The 24,425-nt window shown below is 47.9% G+C and overlaps 1 protein-coding gene across 1 annotated transcript in view; it reads right to left on the bottom strand.

The window, feature by feature from the left end:
* Positions 1-24,425, bottom strand: part of XYLT1 (xylosyltransferase 1) — a 124,251-nt gene that overhangs the window by 35,789 nt on the left and 64,037 nt on the right. The window contains exons 3-4 of the mRNA XM_049788111.1: positions 7,529-7,701; positions 6,163-6,365 (exon numbers count right to left, since the gene is read on the bottom strand). Coding sequence (XP_049644068.1) covers positions 6,163-6,365; positions 7,529-7,701 — 376 coding nt within the window. The remainder of the gene's footprint in view (positions 1-6,162; positions 6,366-7,528; positions 7,702-24,425) is intronic.

The following is a 24,425-nucleotide window of genomic DNA, read 5'->3' as shown; positions in this document are numbered from 1 at the left end:
GAGTTATTTCAGCCAAATGGAGGAGAGAGAGGATGGCTGGGCCCAGCTCCAGCTAAGAACTGATTCCAAAAAACTCTGGGGCTAAGAATTCTGTGGAGTAGAAAGGCCTGAGGGAGCTTGCCTTGCACAGGGCTGACCCAGGTTCGATTCCTGGCACCCCTTAGGGTTTCCGAAGCCAGTCAGGAGTGACTCCTTTGTGCAGAGCCAGGAGTGCCTTGAGCACTGCTGGGTTTAACCCAAAAAAGAAAACGAACAAACAAACAAAAGGCATAATATACACAAAGAGCAAGAATCAGCAGTAACTTGGAAGGTTGAGGTTGTGCTTTCTCTCCCCCCACAATCAGAGTCTGCTGGCCTGGGGCATGGATCACCCGAGGGAAGATAAAAGGCATCTGGAAGTTTCTTAGGGAGCTGGAGGTCAGGTTTGTGCAGAAATCTAGGTGATTTAGGAACCTCAGAGCTCTAAGTGTTCATCTTTGGAGTGTGGTCTGGTGGAGGGACAGTGACAAGGGGCAACTGGGAAGAAAAGCAGAGTCTGTTTTGACTTTGAGGAGCTGGTAACACCCCAAGGCAGGGAGGACACTGCACAGAAACTAGCTGTCCCCATTTGACTGGCCCCAGGTCAACCAACACAGAAAGATGAGTGGATTTTTTTTTTTGTTTGTTTTTGGGTCACACCCTGCAGCGCTCAGGGGTTACTCCTGGCTCTATGCTGAGAAATCGCTCCTGGCAGGCTCAGGGCACCATATGGGATGCCAGGATTCGAATTACCGACTTTCTTCATGCAAGGCGAAAGTCTTGCCATTGTGCTATCTCTCTGGCCCCATGAGTGGATTTTCAAGGACTGTTCTCCAGCTCCTATCTATGACATAGGCTGATGGGGATGGAAGTATGGGGAAAAAAGACCTTTCTTGTCTAAGATCTAGTTCAGTGGCTCTGGGCTGGGTTCAGGGGGCACTTGGTAATCTCTGCTATTCTTTGTCTATGAGCTTTGAAATATGAAGCTCAGGATTAAAAGCTGCAACTGAGGTTGATAGAACATCTGTTGACAGTGGAACAGAGGAATTAGGTGCCTTCTAGAACAAGGTCATTAGAAAGGTGGGAGCATTAGAATGGTCTAGGGCAGAGTGTCTTGCCACTTGCTTTTGTAAATAAAGTTTAATTAGAACACAGCCATGTCTACTCATGCCAGTATCAAGGATAGCTGCCTTCTGCCTATAGTGAAAGAATGCATTTTTGAGGCAGACATGATGGGACTGACTGATAAGCCTACATGGAGCTTCATGATTAAAAATTGGCTAAGTTGTGCATATGCTTCTCTCTCTGGTTAGTCCCTTATCTTCCTCACAACTTTGCTTTCTCTCTTTGATCAAATGCTGTTCTTGCATCTTGCCAGAGAGTTTAATGCTAGGCCTAGTGATATAGTACTGGGAACTTCCAGGGCACACTTAGCAATGCTGGAGGGACTGTGAGGGGTTTTGGGTAAAATTCAGGTGGTCAGTTATATCCCTAGTTCTAGATCAGCTTTGATTTTGTTCATCTAGGCCACACCTGGAAGAGCTCAGGAGATCTTTTGTAGCACCAGAGAACCCCACATTCATGACAAACCCCTGAATTATCTCTCTGACCATTCAGCTTTGTTTAATAGAACTTCAGTTTCAGAAATATGAGGTATGTGAGTTACTACAGATGGATTTGGATATTTTCAAAAGCTGGGGTGCTTTTGAAAGCGTACTTTTCACACCCTGGTTCACAGCCTCAGACAGATCACAAAAGAAAAGATTATACTGGGAAACCCCTCCCCTGCTTTAAACCAACAGGTCCACCTCAAGGGGTGAACCATGGCTTGTGGTGGAGGTCATGGTGGGTTGAAGGCAGAGATCTATCTCTATGCAGGCAGTGACTCTGGGCAGGATTCTCATGTCCATCCCTTCTCTTGGATAGGGACATGGAAAACCCATATCATGGAAGGGCTGGAAGAACCACAGGGACCACACTTAGCACCAACATGCACTCGAATGACTACAGGCAGGACGCTCAGAGGAGGGGGTGTCTCCTGAGACCTCAAGGCACCAACCAGTAGGGTCTCTGGGAGCTGAGACTCTCACTCCCCAGACAACCGCCATGGATTACTGGCTACCCTACACCATGGCCCCACGCTCCTCCCTCATGCTGGCAAAGCCATTTAGATTCAGGGTACTATTTAGCTGTAGGTGTCCAGAGAATGCATTGTTTAAAGTAACTGGCTAGAAGATTCCCCAGTGGGGGTAAACTTTTAAACAAAGATTGACTCTGTAATCAAAAACTACTTGGCTTTAAACCATGCTCAGGTGTCCCAGAGAGTGCAATTAGATTGAGAAAGGGGTTGCAGTGCTTGTGCCCCTGGCTGGGTTGGCCAGTAATGTTGACTGATGAACACAATTAGATTGCTCGGCAGAGAATCTGTCTCCAGATTTGAGGATATAAGGGGAAAGAGGTGGCCCTAAGGGGTTGGAAGGTGGGAGAATATGTGAGTACCACTTCCCTTCTTCCTTCTTCCTTCTCCTTCACAACATTCATGGGGGCTACCCTCTGGGTAAACTGGTCAGCACCCTAAAATGGACCCCTTTCTCACACTCTTTTCTTTCTGATTAAGCAGTGTTGAAGCAATGAGACCAGTGTAGAACCTGGGTGGGACAGGGCCATTGCAGATGGGGGAGGTGGGATGTGAGTGTGGTATGACTCATCTCTATTAAAGGATGAACTCCCCCCCAGGCTACCCACCCATGGAGGATCTGAGCCACCCTCTGATCACCACTCTCTACCCCTGAGGGCTTTTCATGGCCTCTGCATGAATTATGAGTGAATGGCCTGACATTGGGTTTGGGCTGAGGTGACGAGGATGTTATAGGTGGAAGTGGACGGATGGATGGAACACCAGGTATCCTGCTTTGTTTCATTGTTCCCTTTGAATCTAACTAATCAATTAAATACATATCAAAAATGGAGAGAATGGGGCATAGTAAAAGGTGAAAGGAGTCTGCAGGCCACGCTCACTTTTGCTTTATCCCCTCACCTATGTTCAGATGCAGGACTGCCAAGGGTCCCACTCATGATTATGTAGTAGTGGTCAGAGAAATAGCCCTGGGGACAAGGAACTGCCAGTCAATGCCCTAGAGAGGCCCAGTGCAGAGTAGGACCTAGAATGAGAGAGAGAAGAGAGGGAGAGAGGGAGAGAAAAAAAGAGAGAGGGAAGAGAGAGACAGACAGAGACAAAGAGATAGAGCACTACTCCTGGCTCTGTGCTCAGGGCTTATTCTTGACGCTGTATTCAAGGCTTACTCCTCGTGGGGCTTGGGGAAACCACAATGTTATTAAGGATCGAACCCGGGTTAGTGGTGTGCAAGGCACACATCCTGCCCACTGTACTATCTCTCTGGTCCCACCCCCCACCCCCTACTTAGGTCATAAGCTCCTGGAGTTCTAATCTCTAACAAATCTCTAATATGGTGCTCAAGGACCCATGCATGCACTTGGGGATATGTCCATTTTCCAAGGTTGCAGGTTGGGGAAGGACTCGTGAGGAATCTCTTTGAGCATCATATGACAGCATCCAAGACACCAGACTTAGAGGTCTATCACAGGGCAAAAACCTTCTGAGGCCAGCAGTACCTATGGCCTTGCCCAGGCCTCATGACTGGCCCCTAGAACCAATATATGTATTTCAAAGCTGTGGCCACAACCCTTGTCCCTTAAACAAGTCAATCCTACTGGATGCTGAGCTTTTCAGCAGCCAAGAGGAAGTATGTTCTGACCCCAGGCTTATTACCAGGACCTGAGTTTCTCACTAGCTTGGGGGGACTTCTCACACCTGGTCAGTAAGTCCAACTGTGGTAAAATTGGGTTAAATAGAAACATCACAGATTTGGGGAGTCCTGGGAAGTTCCACCACCTCATATGTTCACTCCTGACCTCTTTTTAGGACTAAACGTGTCCCCTTATGAAGGAGATAGGGGCCAGAAATCCACCCAGACCCCACACCTGGCTTTTGGGAAGGTTGTAAAAGGAACTCACATCCCTAGCTATTTTTTTTCTTAGCAGAAATGAGCCCCTGTCTCCTGCATCTCCAGCTTCCCTGCCCCATCCCCTCTCATTTCCACCATGACCCCGAACTCCTGCCTGTCTGCCGAGCTGCCAGCTTCACTTGCCGCTGAGATCGCTAGAGGCATCCTATATGGCCGAGCACCACAGTTCTTCTTGCTGTTGTTTTGCAGAAGTTGTCCCTCCCCCCCAAAAAAAATAAAACCCAAACACATGAATTTTGCAGACGAATGGTTTTAGCCTGGGCTGCTCCAACCGGCTTTCACGTCCCATCTGCCACTCCATCTGCAGCTCCTCACCCTACTCCTTCATCCCTTCCCTGAGAGGGCAAGCAAAAACAACTCAGACTCCTTTACAAAGGAGATCCCAAGGTCCCCAGTGATTCTGTGTTCTCTCCTTAGTCCCTGATGCCTGCTCTGAGCCTGGCCTCAACCATCTAATCTACTGAGTGGCTCTTACTAGACCAAGCTTTTCCTTGAGTTAGCAAGGGCTGGTCGGTGGGTCCAGGTCACTGGCCTCATTCAGCCAGGCTGCAAGCAGTGGCCAGTGGATGTGTCCTCACAGCCCCACCAATCTGGCCCTGGGCCTCTTCCCTTCCACAAGGTGCTTGACCTTTGAACCTGTTTCTAGGCTATCAAGAGGAGGGAAGGAAGGGTGGCACTCCCAGGCCTCACCATAGTGCCTGCCCCACGAGAAAGGGCTTGAGAAAGACCAGTTCCTCTTCTTTCAGCTCAGGTCCCCAACAGACTTAACCAAGAACCCCTGTAATCCTTGGCCATGCTTAAAGGACCCTGTAACATTAAGTAAGTTACCTATCTATAAGGCGCTACACCCCATAGAACAGAAGCTCCAAGGACCTTCCCCATCACCTTTCATGTGCTTTCATGTGGCCAAGTGGTCTAAGCTGTGAATTCTGGGGACAGGCTGGGGCTGAGCCTCTAGGTGATTGGGGGATGGGCACTCCACTCTAGGTTGACTGTCATCCTCAAGGGTCAACTTGAAACATTCAGTTCTAAATCCCACTCTGCTGCATATTTGCTCTGTGACCTTGGGTCCCTGCTTATCTCTCTGTAAAATGGGTTTGCTTGGAGGGCTGGAGAGTGTGTCTGGCCCCAAATATGCTGCTCTTCCTCTGCCCCCACTTTTCAGGTACTCCACAGTGGACTTGGGAAAGAAAAGGGTGTGGGTGCTTTCCACAAAAAATGACACTTCACATTTCTCTTTGTCCCCTGTTAAGAGATATCAGGAGAGTTTTCTCAGGGCTCATGCAACATTTCATGTTCATGCAGAAATACACCTTTCTGGTTGTGTCTGGCCACTGACCTTCCAACCTTCTTCAGGCTACAGGCTGCTCTGCTTGGTTCCCCCAACCAAAGCCCCGAGGCCACCCAGGCCATGGCCAGCGGGGACATATATTACACAGAGACCCACAGACCAGCTGCCAACAGCACAGGGGGAGAGCACTTACTTTGCATACGGCCAACCTGGGTTTGATACCTGGCACCATATACAGACCCCTTAGCCACACCAGGAGTGAGTTCTGTGCACAGAATCAAGAGGAAGCCTTGAGCACAGCTGAGAGTGAGCCCCCAAGCAGAAACAATAAAAAGAAAACATTACCTTTCTCCTTTGTACCTCATTTCTAAGTCATGTCTAAGTCACACCATGACCTTGACCATGGCCTTTTGCTCCAAGCAGTCTCTGAATTGGATCACACAGTGTCACCACCATGCTCGCACCCCAGTTTCTCCTATCCTCAGATGTGATGAATCTTTTCCTGGCTATACATACCCCATTGGGGCTCAGCTACCTGTTCCCCTGCCTAGCCAATCACTAATCCTCCCATAATTCCCTCCATGATTATCAGCTAGGAGGTTACCGGCTCCAGGCTCTGTACCTAGAGCTGGGGGGAAAGCAGGCTGGGGAAATCCCTGATGAGAGAAGGAGGAAACTGCCTGAGACATGAACCCCATCCAAAGAAGACAACATGGGTCTTGGCCGCCACTCCTACACAGACACTGCCAACAGATGGTAGAGGACTTATCGCTGCCTCCGCTTCCCATCAAGGTGGGATGGCCATACCTGATGGGGTAGTCAGCAGCACTGAGGTTGATGAAAAAGTCCCAGGGCCAGTCGGGCATTTCCAGGAGGTCACGCATGCTCTGCAGGTAGGTGGCCAATAGGCTGGCCCCACCCCAGATGGTTGCCATCCTCCAGGGTGTGACACGAACATTGGCATACTTCTTGGCAAGCTGGAGCACCTGGCGGTGCAGGTAATTGGAGCGCTGTGGTGGGGTGGGGTGGGAGAAAGAGAGAGAGAGGCAATCAGTAGTCTGGAAGCATTCCATACTTGTCCTTGGGGTGATTGCCCCTACCCTAATCCCTCCCCAGGTGATGGGACAATGAGATGCAGGAAAACTTGTTCTTAGTTGGGCTGTGTCTCCGCATCTGCCACCTTTCTCCTCCAGAGCATTACCTTTGGCAACCAGAAATGCATGTGTCCAACTTGAGGGCTCTATGGCCCAAGAACTTGGCCTCTGCCTGCCAGATCCCAGGGGTCCAGGAAGCCAAGACATTGGGGCCCCATCATCCCTATAGAAGAGTGTGGGATCAAGTCCTGTGGAAGTCCACTTTCGGGTGCAAATGTCCTTCTGGCCACTTGGTGGGCAGCAGCACCACTGATTGCCAGCAGGGATCTCTGTCTGCCATGGGAGCTTGTGGCTCCATAGCCTGCCAATGGAGGGTCAAAGGCACCATAGGCCACATATACTTGTCACACCCAAAGCAGGACTGAGGGGCCAGAGAAGGGATGGTCTGGGAAGACAGAAAAGGAGGGTCCCATCTGGTCCCTCAGAGGATAGGGATGCCCAGTTAGGGAGAGGGACAGGAGGCTAGAAAAGAAAGTTCAGAAGAAGCTTCTGGATAAAGTGAAAGTCACAGCTGAAACAGAGAAACATAATATACATGAAAACCACACAAAACACATATAAGCACACATACATACACACAAACACATGCAGAGACCACACAAAACACAAAGACATGTATATGCACACATAAACACAAATGATTACAGAGCACACAGAACACATACAAACACACCTGTATACAGACATGTGTACAGAGTACACAAAACACAGCACACATGTACAAACATGCAAACACATATGCATACAGACCACATGAAAATACACATTGAGAAGTACATGTATATGGGGACAAGCAAGTTTTTATGCCTTCCCACAAATGTTTGCTCACATACACTTTCCACACAAATACATAAGTGCACAAAACCAGACACACAGATATGTAAACACACACATCCATGTAACCAACACACAAATATCTCCACACACAAATACAAACACATGCACACATAAACACACACATGTATCTGTGTCACACATAGCACTTCTGGGTCAAAGGCTCAGAGAGGTACCTGCCTCACCTTGTCCACATGGATGTAGTAGAAGTGGTCCCGATGGTAGATGGCCTTGAACATGCGCTGCAGCTGCCGGGCAGCACGGCCGTGCACCACCAGTACGAAGGCAATGCGCACGGGGTTGTCTGGCAGGAGCTCCACCGAGTCTTCGTCCCACTGCACATTCTTGTTGGCTTTGCCTGGGAAAAGGCACAGGGTATGAGGCAGCAGTTCTTTGGAGGGGGGGGGGGAATCCTCTGATGCCTCTGCGACATTCTTTCAGGGGTAGGACAGTCAATGGAGCTTAACCCACAGTGGCCCTGAGTCTCTAGACTGTGGCTGAATGGTGAGAGGGCAGAGCCCTGGGGGTGCAGGGTCCTGGGGTGTGTAAGGTAATTTCTGGAGTGGTCTGAACATTAGGCAGGAGGCAGAGAAAGAGATGGGAGCTGCAGTGGGGTCGGGTAAGTGGAAAGCAGTACTTCACAGGGATCGAGGGCTTGTGCTCAAGGGGAACCACTCCTCTGTCCTCCTGAGAGCATCTGTTGTAGGTGAAGAAATAGCAGGGCATGATGCAGTATGAGGGGGGTCACAAAAGACCACGAGTCCGACCCTGGTGCCACGAGGCTGCCAGTACCTCTGAATGGTCCTTGTAGTCCCTGTGTCCTTGCTATATATCACATCTCTGGATCTACACACTTTCAAGCATGGCTCTGGGACCCCCTGAGCATTGTCAGGGAGTTCCACAAATAGCACCATCAATTGTGAGTCCAGTGTTGTCTCTCAACTGATTAGTCCCACTTAACTGAAACCTGGTCATATTTTGAGGAAAGCACTATCTCCCAACTCTATTTTTCACATTCCCATGACCAAAATCAGAGAAGGTCACAGGCTTAGGCTCGGCCAAACAGAATATGCCACCTGCATGGCTCTGTGTGGGATATGTAACCCAACCAAACCTACTTAGCTGAGAAGACTGGGCAGCAGACACTGCTGAAGCTTTTATTTTATTTTATTTATTTTAATAATGCAGAACAACCCTCTGCATTTTTTTGGGGGGGGTCACACCCAGCAGTACTCAGGGGTTACTCCTGACTCCATGCTCAGAAATTGTCCCTGGCAGGCACAGGGGACCATATGAGATACCGGGATTCGAACCATCCTTCTGCATGAAAGGCAAACGCCTTACCTCCATGCTATCTCTCCAGCCCCACTGCTGAAGCTTTTAGAGAAGAGAGAAGAACCTTCTAGAAGATTCCACAATCCTTCCCACTCTTTGGGAGAGAAGCTACTAGAGAAGAGAGAAAAACCTTCTGGAAGGTTCCAAGAGCCTGTCATCTCTTCAGGTCAGAGGTAAAGGGATGAGAAGAAGGACAGGTCCAGCTCCCCATGTGTGGCTCATAATCCTTCCAGGCCAGCAGGAAGTCTCCCCACCACCAGATTTTCCACCCCACTTTACTCCTACAGCCAGAACCTACACAGGCCATTCCAGAGTAGATGACTCTGGACTCTAGTCCCTGAAGAAGCCACAAGACCCACACCCCACTGGGCCGAAGCATCACAAGAGGTGGGAAAGAGCTGAGTGTATTGTGCTGAAGCAACACTTAGCACCCTTCAAACAGCCCAGGGTGGTGGATCTTGGCTTGCTGCCAGATGTAACAATGCCTAGCTCTGAACATCTATGTGGTATTTCATTCAGTACTCACTATCACCCTGCAAGTTGGCACCATTATCTCCAATTTTTAATTTTTAATTTGGGGGGGGGGTTGAGCTATCCCCTGTGTTGCTCAGGGGCTACTCCTGGCTCTAAGACAGGAATCTTACTCCTGACAGTGCTCAGGGGACTATATGTGGATGTTGGGGATCAAACCTGGGTAGGCTGCATCTAAGGCAAATGCCCTCTGACTGTGGTATCTCTCCCCCCCCCCAATTTTTTAATGGGAAAAAGCAAACTTTCGAGAGGCCCAGGCTCTGCTGCAGGTCCCTGTCTTGAATGCACCAGCTCTTCCAACTTAGCCATCCATTCATCCAGCCAAGGTGGCTCCCCATCCACCTTGAAAACCACCCAACCATCCAACCATCTACCTCCCCATCACTCTTCAAGCAAACCAGCCAGGCGGCCACTCTTCTGGCCATGTATCAGCTCATCCACCCATCCAATATTAATTCAGTTTTATTACATGACAAGGACAGGACTGGGGACTAGGAAAAGAAAAATCAGGGTGTAAAATCTTCGTCTCTGAGAACTTTTCACCCAAGTGGGAAGCATAGACAGGAGAGAATGATGTAGACTGATGGAACTAGGATGAATTATTTTAGTGTGTTCAGGTTGTGCTGGAGGGAGGGAAGGCATGACAGATTCAGAGACAGGAACAGAGGAAGTGCTGGAGAGTTGAGGTCAGAGTTGCTGGGCCTATTGCTTCAAGCTTTTCTTGAGTGGGGCTAAGATATTTGATCCTTTGACAGTTCATACAGTAGATCACCCCTGGGTCTAAAAGATAACAATCACAGAGCACCACCAAATAGAGATGATCTCAACCACTTTCTGACCTTTTCTCCACCTAAGACCCTCACACATTGGACCTTCCTCATGATTGACCCATCTACCTGGGTGAATGTTCATGTTTTCAATCTGTAACACACCCAATGAAAAGGCACACCTGTGGTTCAAACCCACAGGCCTGGCTCCAGGTCCCCCTAAGCCTTTTGCCAGCAACTGAATGTCCCTCTGCAGACTTTGCCTGAAACCACATTTCTCATGCATGTGGGAGTAGCTGGGTTGGAGCAGTTTCTGCACCAACCAAAGCAACCCTGGCTTCTATGGGCTGGTCCCTTCCTTCACACTCAGCCCTGCGCCAGGGCTGTAGGACAGAGGAATAGGGCAATTGCCATGCAGGTTGCTCATTTGGGTTCAATCCTCTGCACACATATGGTTTCCTGAATTCCACCAGAAGTGATCCCTGAGTGCAGAACTAAGAATAAGCCCTGAGCACATAACATCACATGAGTAACATCACATGCATGACCCCACCCCCTGGAAAGAAAACAAGACAAAAAAAATAAATAAAATGACAGCCAAGATACAAGCGAATCTCTTGCAACAAACCACAGAAGGAGGCTAAGAGGGCAGGTGGAGGGGGATACAGCTAAACCGGAGGAGCTGGGACAAGCAGGCAGGAAGCTTGGGAATATTAATTAGACTCCTTCAGCTCACTGCCAGCCAGGGACGTGCTGAGCTTGTTAAACCAGGTGGGATAGCCAAGGCCAAGTCCGAACTTTGAAGGCCCAGATAACATTTGCTTTCTAGTTGGGAGCGGTCCATGAGGGTTTGATTGGGAGTTTTTTGCTTTAGGTCCTGGGGATGGGGGGATCCTTCAGCCGTGGGGGGTGGGGGGGCTGGAGGGTGTCTGTTAAACACTGCTGTCCTTTTTAGTTGTGATTAATGTTCTCTCCCAGGCTTCCCCTGACAGCACAGTGCTGCCGTGGAAACTATCCCCACCACTTGCTCAGATCGGGTCAGGCACTTGCCCAAAGTCACAGAGCTGGAGCAGAAAGCCTACATCTCTGAGAGAGTGAATCCCTGCTGGAGTCAGAGACCCTCTGGGGGTGACTCCTGAGAATGTTCCTAGCCCAGAAGCACCATCAGATACCTCCCCACCCCCATTCTGCCTCAGAGTGTCTACTTCATATTAGGTTCACTGACCTTCAATTAGGGTTCACTGAACTTCACCTGCTGGGGGAGAGGACAAATAATTTCTCGTGGTGGGAGGTGCTGCCTCTCTTGAGTCCTCACGACACCCCCGCTTTTCATTAGATCCCAGCCACTTCTACACAGGTCGAAAATGAAGCTGCACATAGGCCTCTGGAATGCTCCAAGCTGAGCACCTCCACCAGGAACCACATTCTCCAATGGTATTGTATCCATAAATCCCGGGATGATGCCATCCACATAACTGTCAGTCCTCTACCTCTGCCTTCTGAATCCAAAACTGAGGACAGGGAGGCCTCTGTGGACCTCAAATCTCCAAAGGAAAATGATGGCTAGCTGGGTCTTTTTAACCCCTGACTGCCTAATAGAAACACCTGTTCACAAAACTAAAAGAAAAATATAAAATAAAGAATCATGCCCTAGCTGTCTGAACAACATCTTAATCCACTGATCTGGTGGGTTGCCAGTATTGGTCATTTGCCCACTATACCAATGAGCAGATATGGAGGTGAACCCCTCTGGGACCCTCTTTTCTTTCTAACCACCACAGTGAATGGACACCCAGTTTCCTCCTGACACATTTTGGGGTACCTCCCCTCCCCCAACCTCTTGATCCTCTAAACAGAAGGCTATTAGCTCACTTGTTCTTTTTGTTCCTCTCTGAGATAAGGTTCCCCCCCCCCCCAACGCCCTATCTTCCAGACCCTCCCGCCCTCACCAAGCACGCAAAAAATTTTCCTACTCACTGGTTTTGTTCCCCCTTATTCAAATCAGGAGTTATTAAACCACAGCCCATGGCTGAACCGTCTTATTGATTTTATTGTCGAGAACCCTGGGATACTCTAATGATGTACTTGCTCAATAAGTGGAAAGTGGTGGGGGAGATATTGATGGCGCACGGAACATTTTGCTGCAATTCACTAGGTCCCAGACATTCTGCCGGGGATGTACAGGGTGGCAGTGGGGGCTGAGAGTTGTGGGGCTGTCTGCAGGCTCTATGTCCAGTCCACTGGTGTTGTCCTCCCTTCACCTGGAGACCAAAAAGTCACTATGGTCCCAGTTACTCCTGACTACTAGATCCTGCTTGGGTCAAAAACATCTGAAAATTAATTGGGTTTGGGGGCCCTGCCTGACCATGCTCAGTGGTTGCTCTCAGATAATTGACTGGAGGAGGAGGATATTCCCTCCTGGTGGTGCTGGGGGACCATGCAGCAATGGGGATCAAACCTGCAAAACAGGCACACTGGCCCTTGGAACCATCTTCCATGCTATTCACTTCTTTCTCTTATGATATGTTATGATGGGATTCGTGTTTATGTTCTTGGTGTACAGAGTTTCTGACCCATATGCCCCTTTCACCACTACCAGGGTTTCCTTGGCCTTCAGCCCCTGTCCCTTAGGTCATTTCTAAGCCTTTCCCTTTCCCATTTGGTAAGCTCAGTTCTGTTGTTAAATCATAAGTTTGTTTTCACTGGACACCATCTGTTCCTTTAGTTCGTTTCTCTCGGTGCCACATGAAGGAGATCATCCACATTTGTCCTCCCTCTGACTAATTTCACTTAACATGACCTCTCTCTGGTCCCATCCAGCTTGGAGCAAAAGGTGCTCACACCTTGGCAACTCTCACCCAAGTCTTCAGTCCTCAAACTTGGGTGAACCTAGACCCCCAGTGATTGAAAGTGTCCATGCCTGGGGTCATTTTCTGTGTGGCCAATTAATGGTACCTCTTGGGAAAGTCAAGGGGTGCTTTCTGGGGGCTGTGAGCTACAAGCTGAGCCAGGAGTCAGTAAGGAAGTGGGGATGGAGATTTAGGTCGAGTGGGTTAAGCACTGAGCAACTGGCTACCCCACAGGATGACTGTCAAAGAGTTAGCTAAGAGGGCCATGAACCCCACCAGTGAATCAGTGGGCATTTCTCAGGGATGGAGAAGTGGACAGTGGGCTGTGTCTGGGAGAGGGGAGGCAGACATGGAGTCCTCAGCCAATCAGTGAGCGATGTCTGGGAGTGGGGAGGCAGCATCCGTACCTGGGAATAGGGTGGTGGCCTGCTGCACCCTATGATCTCTCACTCGATTGCCCTGTGGTCACCTCTGCTCAGACACTCTTCCAGTTATCCTGCGTTTCACCTCCATTCTCTATGTACTGCTCCTGCAGGTGCTCCTGGGCTCTGTAAACCTTGTGCCCGGAAGATGTGTAGAGTCATCTATTTTTATTATAGATGGAGCCCCAAGGACAGAGTGGTGCTTATTTAGTCCTCGGAGTAATGATTCTTGACAACAGGTTTATTTTCCCTCACTCTCCCAGGAGTCTGCGAGAATCACACTCCCCAATAACACTCCATTAATTAAAGCTGAATTGGTTGGAATTTTCCTAATAAAAACCCTTATAGTAATCACATTATGGACCATTACCGCTGCCTCCTGATCATAAAGCATAGATATGTTTACAGGTGCCTTCATCCTGCAGAGAAATGTCTTCCTGATGGCGTCCCCCATTTGTCATGTCCACACTGTCTCAGCAGCCTGCAGATGGATAGAGGGGCCAGGAATCTCACATCTGCAAGGGGCGGACTCTAGACCCAGCATTAGATCAGTCCCCTTCCCTGCATCCTCCCTCTGTTCTCCCAGGGATGTGGAGAATCTCTCTAGACTCCATCTTCAGTCTCACCCCTGCAAGCACCTGCTCTGCACAAACACCATCCACAGATCCACAGTGAAAACCAGGGTGGGAAGACCAAGTGTTCGACCTCTACACATCCACTGACTTCACAGGTCAGGAATCCCATCTCTAACATACCCTCCCCAACCTACCCAGAACCAAACCTCAGAGAACCCTGACCATGGCTGGACCCGAGTACTGAACTCTCCAGCTTAGTTGGTTGAATATGGCTAGTAGTGAGCCTGGCCACTCATCCCAAGCATTGCTTGGGAGGCAACTCCCCAAATGCCGATGCAGAAAAAACTCTTGTTTTTTCTTAATTTTTCTGTATTTTTGAAAGTCCTATTGTAAAATGAGAGAGAGCAAGCAAGAGAGAGAAGTTTATCGTAATCATAACTAAGGCCATTTAAGTTCTTCTCTGAGACCTTGTGCATGACAGTCTCCCTACTTCACCCCACAGCTAAGGACAGTACATATTAGAAGTTTGTTTTATTTTTGTTTGCTTTTTTCTTTCCCCAACATACACTTACCAGAAGGATTCAACCACAAGCCTAGATGTACCCTCTATGGACCAGCCTTTCAGAGATGGGAATTGTGGGATGGCTACACTAGTCCCCATCAGTTCAACCCAGAGATGTACCTCCAGCTCATGGAGCTTCTTGCTCCCTGGGGGATGCCTGCTCCCCTTATCTTACTCTGTCTTGAGAAGGACATGAAGTGAGGGACTTCAGATCACACGGCCCCTTCTCTTCTAGAGTAAAGCCCACCTTTGTACCCATCAGTGATATCAGAAGAACAGGGCAGGTGGTTTGGTGAAATGGGATGGCATGGAATAGAATGGAAAAGCATGGAATGGAATGAGATGGACTGGAAGGAGCAGAAAGGGATGACATGAATGGAGTGGAAGAAATGGAACGACAGAATAAAATGGAATGGAAGGGCATGAAATGGGATGGAAAGGAAGGGAAAAAATTGCATGATATGGCATGGAAGGCAATGGAATAGAGTGAAATGGCATGACATGGAATGGATGGATGAGTCGCCTTGATTTCTATTTGCTTTTTTACAGGAATGAAGTACAGATTACCATCACCCTGCTCTGATTACATCTCAATCAAGTCTCTAACATGTTGATTTGGGACTCACTTGCCATCTCTCCTTGATCACAGAGTCTAGAAGATCAGGGTACCTGACTTCTCTTAGTCCTGGCCAGGAGACTTAGTATGAGTTGTGGGTTTCTGGAAACATACTTCTGTAAATAAGACCCTCTTTAGGAACACCTGCTCCTCTCCCAGCTTTGCCAAAATGTGATGCAAGTGAGCTCTGGGAGAAGTGGTTCTGGCACAGTTAGGGAAGAATGGAGTTAAGAGAAGCCACCAGGAGACAGGGCGGGCCTGGCGGCAGCTGGGGAAAACCAGTGACAAATGACAACAGTTTCAATTAAATGAAATTCAGCCAGCTCCAAAAGAGAACACGTGTAATGTTAATTTTCTGGGTGTACCAATGTGTAAACTGAACAGATGATACTTCAATGAGAAAGGCAGAGAAATGACATTTGGTTAAATAATGCATCAATGAGTAGAATTAGTTGAAACTGCATATATATATGTAAAAGTAAAAGTTGTGCAAGCTGTCACCGGCTGGGTCACCTAAGCATTTTCTGTACAAGGACATGAGCAGTGGTGACACAGGTGGGAGGAAATCTGGTAGCTTCCAGGGACTCAGGATCATCACAGTGGGTCTTCAGTGCTCCATCCTGGTCACTCTGGGCAACAAAATTTTCTGCCTGAACAGGAAGTATGCTTCATATTTTTGGGGGCACACCTGGCAGCACTTCAGGGTTACTCTTGAATCTGCACTCAGAAATGACTCCTGAAAGGCTCATGGGACCATATGGGATGCTGGGGATTGAACCTGAGTCGGCCACAAGGTAAAAGCTCTCCCTGCTGTGCTATCTTTCTGGCCCCAGTGTGCCATATCTTTCTAACTCTCCTTCTCTTTTTTACTTTCTGTTGATTGTTTCCGTATCATAATCAGCAATGATCAGGATTTACTCCTGGCTCTGCAATCAGCCATCATTCCTAGTGGGGCTTGAGTAACCCAAGGAAGTTGCCAAGGATTGAATCTGGGCTGGCCACATTCGAAGCAAATTTCCATCCTGCCATGCTATGACTCCAACCCTCCTCCTCCTTTTTTTTTTCCTCCTCTTGCCCCTCCTTTTGCTTAAATGCACCTCTGGATCTGGGCCAACTTACCTCATGCCCTCGGACTCCTGAATTCTGTCTACATAGATATTGTAAGTTGTCACAGTGGGAAGGAGGAAGCTACTGGTAGCTGGTGGATAGTGTGGGTGAAGCCAGGGGTGGGGGCCAGTAAGAGCATTGAGGTCTTGGGCAGGGGCATTGGGCCCAGTGTCATGTCAGTGTGGCAGCTGTGCCAGGAGAGAAGGTGGCAAAAAATGCTGACATTTGTTAAGTGCCTCTCTCTGTCTCTCTCGCAAAAGCACTGAATTGCAGGGAACATATTCTAAGACTAACCTGTCAGCCAGTGACAACTAAATTACTAACCTTGCTCTCCCCTGTGTCCCGTGTCCCTGACAGAGCCACAGCCACGCCAGCAGAGAGCAGTTTCCTGAGACACACTCTGGGCTGGGGAAGGTGACCCTTTAGCCAGAAATGACCCGGCTGGTCACATGGACTTTTAGAGGGGGTGAGGGGGGCTGGCAACTTTGGGTTTGGCTATAAAAAACAGAAATGGCGGCAATCAGGGCCAAAATAGTAAAGCAAGAAGATCCTTGAGGGTCTTCCTGGCCCCCATTTATTACTAGTATCTGGATAGAATATACCTTCCAATATCTTTTGCAGCTATGACAGCCTGCACTGTGGCCAGTGGCATGGAGGAGTGAGGAATGACCATGAGTTCTAGACCTGACCTCTGGATACCTCCCGTCCTCTCTCCTTTGGATATTCCCAACACTGTCTTTGTACAGGAGGGCAAGGCCATGTCGGGCATTATAGGTGAGAGAAGGTGAGGCAACAGGAGGACGGTGGGCAGTGGGTCCCAGCAGCAGGCCCCATCCCAGGAGAGAGAAACATGTCCTCCTGCTTGAAGCCTCATACAATATAGGTTCTTGCATGACAGCAGCAGGCATGGCCCATGGCGGCACCTTTGGGTGGTGAAGGTGGGGAGAGTACCAGGGCCAGGCCAGCACTGGCCCTGAACCTTCCCCAACTGGATTTCCTATGGCATCCACAGTGAATCCACAGAGTAGTTAGGAAAGGGTACATTGGAGTAACTCTGAGCTTGCAGACTTCTCTTTGGGGTGCCCATCTCCTGCCAGCATCCAGCCAGACCCTTGAGGAAAGTAAAGCACAGAGGGCAGCATGCTATTAGCCTGATCTCCCCAGAGACTCCTATAATGAGGAGAGAGAGGTCTGGGTCAACACAGGTGAGCTCAGGGTTTACTCCTGGCTCTGTACAGAGATCATTCCTGGCAATGCTTGGGAACACTATAGGGTGCTATGGATTGAACCCAGGTCAGTTGTGTGCAAGGCAAGCTCCCTTCCCATTGTACTATTGCTCCATTCCCAGCTCTCAGATACTTGCTTATTGGAGAAATGCATGAACAAGTACAAATATCTGGGGGCTATACTCACTTTCTGGGGGAAGATGCCAAGAAGCGTCCAATCCCCTGCTAGGGCCCCAGTTATGCCCTGATTCAGCACCTGTGCCTTCTAGTCTGAGCAGTCTGGCCTACTCTAGAGGGCACTCAGGAGAAGCTCTCTCACACACTGCCAGATACAACAGGAGCTCCTGATGTGGACTCAGGGCCAGAGCCCTTCACAACACAAGGCCCCATGCTGGCAGGCCATTCCATCCTGGGCCCTGACCTGGCACCTCAAGCTTAACAAGAAGGCTCTCCTAAAATCAAAGTGTTCTCCCTCTTTCTCTGTCCCTCTCCCTTTCACTCTCTCCACAATTATTTCATTTTTTTTTTCAAGCAAAAGGGGACAGAATGATAGTACAGTGGATAGTGTACTGCCTTGTATGCACCTAACCTGAGTTTCATTCCCAGCATGAGAGCCAGGAGCAAGGCTTTTTAGCACTGCCGAATGTGGGCCAAAAAACAAAAACAAACCCCAAAACATAAAACAAAAAACCTTGTGGTGCCAGTTCTTGAAGTGAGAGGAAAAGGATGTTGGGGAGATGAGTGACAGGCAGAGGGTTAGTTTTTTGTTTTCCTGGGCCACATCCAGTAATGCTTGGGCATCACTCCTAGCTCTGTGCTCAGGAATGAGTAATAGTGGTGCTTGGGGGGACCACCTGGAATATCAGGGAATCACACCCAATTGGACACATACAAGGCAAAATCCCTACTTATTATAGCTTTGGCCCTCATTTTTTTTGATCAACTCAAAACAAGTAAAATAATGAGAGAGACCAAAAAAAAAGAAACATACTTTTTACTTGCAAGTTGGGAGAGTGGCTCTCTGTGAACTGACTGGTTCTGTGGTCTCAAGTCCCTTCAGTGTGCCAATCTGGAAAACAGGGACAGCACAGGCCACTTGCCTCCATCAGTGTCACTTCTCCTCTTTTCTCCAGGGCTAATGGAGGGAAAGTGTTTCTCTCTACCACTGGAGAGAGCTGCTTGACTCCTTCTACAGGTAAATGAGTACCCTGGGAACCCCCTCTTCTCCCAGGCTTAAGGTAAAGATGAGTTCACATCTTCTGCAAGGGCCAGACAGGAAAAGTTTTGGGTCCTATAATTTCTGGGCCTTTACAGACCAGCTCCAAACAAATCAAACCCCTTTCAGCCCAGCCACCCTGCTCGCCAAGCCTGGTTTACAGAGAAGCTAAGCATACCCAAGTCTTCTATAAAGAACCATCAAACGAATCTTTCTGCCCTGGAGGACCTCACAACCCATCAACTTATATAACACACACACACACATATATATATATACACACACACACACACAAGCATACACATGCACATCTGTCCCATCTCTCCCCAGAGTCCCTTCCTCTCCAGTTTACAATGGGTTCGCACCCCTGGAATTCTCACCAGAAAGTTTTTCTATCAATTTGTTCTGCCCTTAGAAGCACATGGCCAGGAGTGCTGGAAGCATTCTACCTTCATCGCTTCCTCTTTCACAGACTATCTGTGCCCTCTGCATAGCCCAGCGTGAAGGAAACAGAAATTCTGGCTCAAACAATGACTAATATTCTTTAAGAGACAGCGAATAAACCTTGCACTGAGCCAGAACTTCACCTCCTAGGTCCTGAGTAACATCCAGTCTGGATGCCTTTGTCTGTGCCAGGCCTGCCTGCCCATCCTGATCATCACCAGCCAGTCTATGAGGATTCCCAACCAACTTTCTGAGCAGTCTAGAAACTTGCCACCTGTTCATTGCCTGCAGCAAATATGAAGATGGCTTCACATATCACAAGAAGGAGACAATGACTAAGAAGAAACCCAATTTTCTTTTAGTATATTACTTGTCAGACAGCGAAATGGGATATAATTATGGTGTGACATTTCCAACAGCAAATATGTTCCAGTGTAAGCAATTAACACCGGCTCTTTTGGCAGGCTTAAAAAGATTACTCGGAGACTGGGGTACGTTTCCATGCCCCATGAATAATAAATAATGTTGGCATTCTGCAAAGTTGCAGGCTGGAACAGAAGTTCCAAGGCCTTGATGGAAACATTCAGGGCTCCAATCTCTCTCAGATGACTCCATGGGGCCGATCAGCTGGTCTTTGGGTTCCTCTGGATGATCCGTTGACTTTGTTCCCAAGACCATCTGCTGTCAATGACCCTCCTCTTCTGCCCCCTGAAATTTGTATGTATTTTATTTCAGTGGCTAGAAATCTGTGTCGAGTGGGTTTGGAGGTGGCCCCCTGAGGGATGGAAAGATTGGAAGGACCATTTGAATTGATCTCTCTTTGGTCCACATCTCATCCAAAGTTTCTAGAAGTGGAAGATATTGGTTGGATGTAAGCCACCCTCCCAGCCAGTCTCCATGACCCTCAAATATCTTCCTAAGTTTGGATCATGTGTACCTCAGAGACTCAAAGCCAGGGCAAGACCCATAGCAAATAGGCCTCAGTATGGAGAGGCTCAAGGTGAAAGTCATGGTAATGGGGAGGATGTATGCACAGGGCTGCTCATCTGATGGGCTAAGTGAGTTTGTTGGGAGTGGGGGACAGTCCTTATGTGCCCCAATGCTCAGCAGCATTTCTGATCTACCCACTGACCCCCATGTCTACTCAGCTGTGCCTCCAGACATTGCCAAATAGCGCCCGAGAAAACTAGTTGAACTAGACATGGGGTCTTCCCTTGGTGACCTTGGATGAAGAAATGATTTAAAGTCTCAGGATCTCTATTTTCTCCCATGTACAAAGAAGAAGATGGTGCATCTTTCTTAGAGACACTGTGAACATGGCAAGGGGTGGTGTCTGGAGAGTCTATCAAGTGTGTGCTTGATAAAAGCATTCATCATTTGATACACTGCAGCCAAGTCCTGGGGGGAGCTGTGAATGCAAAGTTGACTAAATCATTATCCCCAAGTGGCAGTAAAACAGCCACCAACAACAATAAAACCAGGCAAGGCAACTGACTTGGTGCTATCAGATTTGGTGACCACTGGTGGGCCTGGGCCTGAGCACAAGGGAAGAGGGGCTAGGGGCTAAGAAAATGAGCCTGGAATGGGAGCCAATGGCAGAGTTTCAGTGACAGGACACATCAAAGTCTTCCTTAGCACACTCATATGAACAGTTGTAGGGAGTATTCTAGAGAGAGCTATGATGAGTATGAGTGACCCCCTAATTCTTTAGGGTTTAAGATATTCATTCCTGATGAGCTGGTGGGAGAGATAATCAGTGAGACAAAGGTGGAAACAAGACAGGCAATGAAAAATTCTGTTCTATTGGTGCCAATAGAACAGAACAAAGATTGGTCCCTATCTTGCTCCCCTAGAAACAGCAGTGGTTGATTAGTAATGTCTGCATAGGCCTAGGAGGGAAGAAGAAATTCTGTGTGCAAGGGATTTGCTCGTTTATGAATGGGAGGACTTTTGGCAAGATATGACATGAGCAGGTCATTTAAAAAATATCACTTTAGAAGCTAAGAATTAAAAAAAACATTAATTTGGATTAAAACGACACTGAAGAAGCAGAACTCCTAGAATCACAAAGAAAGACTCCATCATCAGCTCCATTCCTTGAGCTGCACAGTCACCAAGATCTCTAGATACAGAGGTCTGATTTTATCATCCAAGACGAAGCAGAAGTCTTTCATACACCACAAAAGCACCGAGGGGAGAGCAAGGAGTCTACAGTTAATCCCATGACAGTATATTTCAGGGGTGGAGAAACCCTGTAACTCCTAGGCCAAGGGAATTTCCTCTATAATATCCCCAATACTTAATGTGCCTATGCAGGGGGGGGGGAGAGAAAAAACACACAAAATAATCATCTTTCCACACATTTATTTATTGATTGATCGATTTTTTGACGTCTTTATTTTGGCGTAGATATTGAAGTTGATATCTCCAATTTTATTTTATTTCTTTTTATTTTATTTTATCTTTCTCTTTCTTTTTGCACTCTAGCATGATTTGATTTCAGAACCGAGACTATTGTGTGGTGCTTGTCTTTATTGCTGTAGTGCCCACTGGATATTTAATTTGATATTTCTTTCTGTATTGTTGTGGTGTTTCAATTACCTTTTTCATGTCCTCTCTCAAACTGAGGTTGAAAGCCTGTAGAAGGTCTCTGCTCATTTTCAGCATATTTGACTTCTTTTTTTTAATTTACTTATGTTTTCTTATTTTGTACCCCATTCTATTGCTTTTCTTTCTTTCAAACAAAACCACATAACTCGATTTATCTAGCTCTGCCTCTTAAATAGAGGGGGAAACAAGGGAAGGTACCAGGACCAAACAGATATATGACCACTAATATTAAGCTAGACAAAGAGGGGTCCACCTACTCTAGCAGCCTAGGGGCTGATGGTGGGGTATATGGGTTGCAGAAAGGGAACTGGGATGGGGGAGGACAAATTTGGTGATGGGTATTCCCCTGATTCAATGTTAATATGTACCTAAAATACTACTGTGAAAGATATGTAAGCCATTATGATCACAATAAAAATTAAAAAAAATTCATTTGAAGGGGGTGAGGGGCATATTTGGCAGTGCTCAGGGATTACAACTGGCTTTTTGCTAAGGAGTGACCTCTGGCAGTGTGTACGAGATCATATGTAATGCCAGGGATCAAACCAGAGCTAATTTCATAAAAGGCTAGTGCCTTAACCCCTGTCCTCCACACTGCCCCCTCCTTTTATTTAGAAAGGAAAAGATAGAAGAGAGACAGAAACCGACACAGGAGGACTAGGTAGTGATTGTAATACCCTTACAGAAAGGATAAAAACCCTGAGAGAAAGCAGTTTAGGGCAGAGATGGACAAAAGGGTTGTTTAGAATGAAAATTGAGCAACTAAACCATAAAAGGTTTAAGGGGGAGAAGTCATAGATGCTTCCTGGGGTCTGATGTGGGAAAACTGCTGGTGCTTCAGGGGTTCAGGATGGTTCGAGTGGTTCAGGATATTGAGAAGAAGAACTGGGGGACAAAGAGATAGCTGTTCTTTAAGGGACTCCAGAATGCTGAGGGTGGGAAACAGCACTGATGGTTGGGTAAGGAATACCAGTGAGAAGTCAGGACCAGAATTTCTGTGTAGCTCAGGATCATGGCCACTGACCCCGCTACCCCTTTCCCAGGAGACACCAGTGTGCAGAAGATAGCCCCCCTCCCATAGGGATACTTTCCAGACTGAAACCTTCCCGCTCCACAGGATCAGTGAAGGTCGGAGGGAGAAAGTCATCACTGAATAATCCCCTGCACATTTCAGAGTCAACGCCTCTGCATAGAGGCGACTTGTAATCCAATTAGGTGATGCAGGAAGCTATATCTTAATTCCTGAGTTCACTGTGACTTTGCTGGGTTGCAAGCAAACCATGTTCAATAAGGTGTCACCTGAATGTTGACTGGTGCATACAAAATGAGACAGAACATGGTGTTGGGGGATGGAAGGAGGCAGGATGAGGTGACCGCCTTGCCCAGGAGATTTTCTATTTCCAATAGCCAATCGGTGACTTACATCCTGACATCCTCCCCACAAGGGCACAGATTGGGCAGAAACTTCATCTTCTTACCGCTCTCTCCAGCTCCCTCCTCCCTCATCTGGGACTGCAGAGAGACACTTCTTTGCTTATGGACCTCGGCTAACAAGAGCAATGGTCATAGTCTTTTTCACGGTGCAAGTATGGAGACAACAAGGCATATCTGGCACAGCCTGAGGCACCTCACATGCATCATTTTCCACTCTCACTGAATTCTTGGCCATACTACCTCCTTTTCCTTAAAACCCCAAAGGAATAGAGACAGGATTCAGATCCATATGTGTCAGATTTCTAACATTGCCTGTCTGAGGTGAATTTCCCTGAAGTATTCCCACCCAGCATGGGCCATCGGACCAGGCAATGCATCCAGGCCCAGCCAGTCCTACAAAAACTTTTCCGGGGACTCTTCCATCCCTACCTGCTCTCAGGAAGCCCACAGCAAACCCAGGCCCACCACAGACCCTTGGAAGATGTAGAGAAAATGCCATAAGGCAAATCATGATGGGCCTGATTGAGAATGGTGGTTGATTGGTATGTGATGAGCACGGTGAAAAGGTCTCCTGAAGAAGCAGCTACTCTGTCCTCAAGAGTGAGCATGTGCCCTCATGCTGAGATTGCTCTGCACAGACATATGCATCAGAGAGAAGGTAGGGTATGGAGCCTTTTGGGAGACCACAGGGCCCATGAGAGGCTTGTGGAAAAAGTCAGCCAACTGACAGCTTCTGGGTCTATGCAGCCAGTAGACAGGTTTTGTGAGTCTCACTCTTTTTAAGTTAGAGTAGCAGTCAGCTAGATCAAGAGTAGAAGGTTCTTTGTGATATGTGCCAGTCTCTGTGGTGTGAGATGATACCTCATTGCTGCTTTGATTTGCATCTCCCTGATGATAAGTGATGTGTAGCATTTTTTCATTTGTCTTTTGGCCATTTGTATTTCTTCTTTGACAAAGTGTCTGTTCATTTCTTCTCCCCATATTTTGATGGGATTATGTAGTGTTAAATAATTAACGATGGTGCTGGATGGTGAAGGATGGATGGATGGATATTTCTCTGCCATCCCAGGCCACGTGGCTCCGCAATCCCCATTCAGCTGGTGGGTCCCAGGTTTAGGTGAAAGGCAGAATCAGACTCATCCAGAGACAGGCATCAGGAAGCATCAACTTTATTCATGCCCTATCCACCACATGTGTGGCCTATATCATAACCTTTTAAGCATTCAGTCATTCTTAGCTAGCCCTGCATCTTAACTCCTGTCAGCCATCTTCCCTTTGACCTCCATGCTGGTCAAAGACCAAAAGAGCGAGACCCTAATCCCCTGAGTCAAAGGCCTTATATTACTTTCCAAGACCACTCCCCGGAATGGGAGGGGTCTTGCAGGTAA

This window comes from Suncus etruscus, chromosome 15, assembly GCF_024139225.1.
Source record: "Suncus etruscus isolate mSunEtr1 chromosome 15, mSunEtr1.pri.cur, whole genome shotgun sequence".
NCBI classification, from domain to species: Eukaryota; Metazoa; Chordata; class Mammalia; order Eulipotyphla; family Soricidae; genus Suncus; species Suncus etruscus.
The sequence above is the reverse complement of the archived record's forward strand: the minus strand, read 5'-3'. Positions and strand labels throughout refer to the sequence as shown.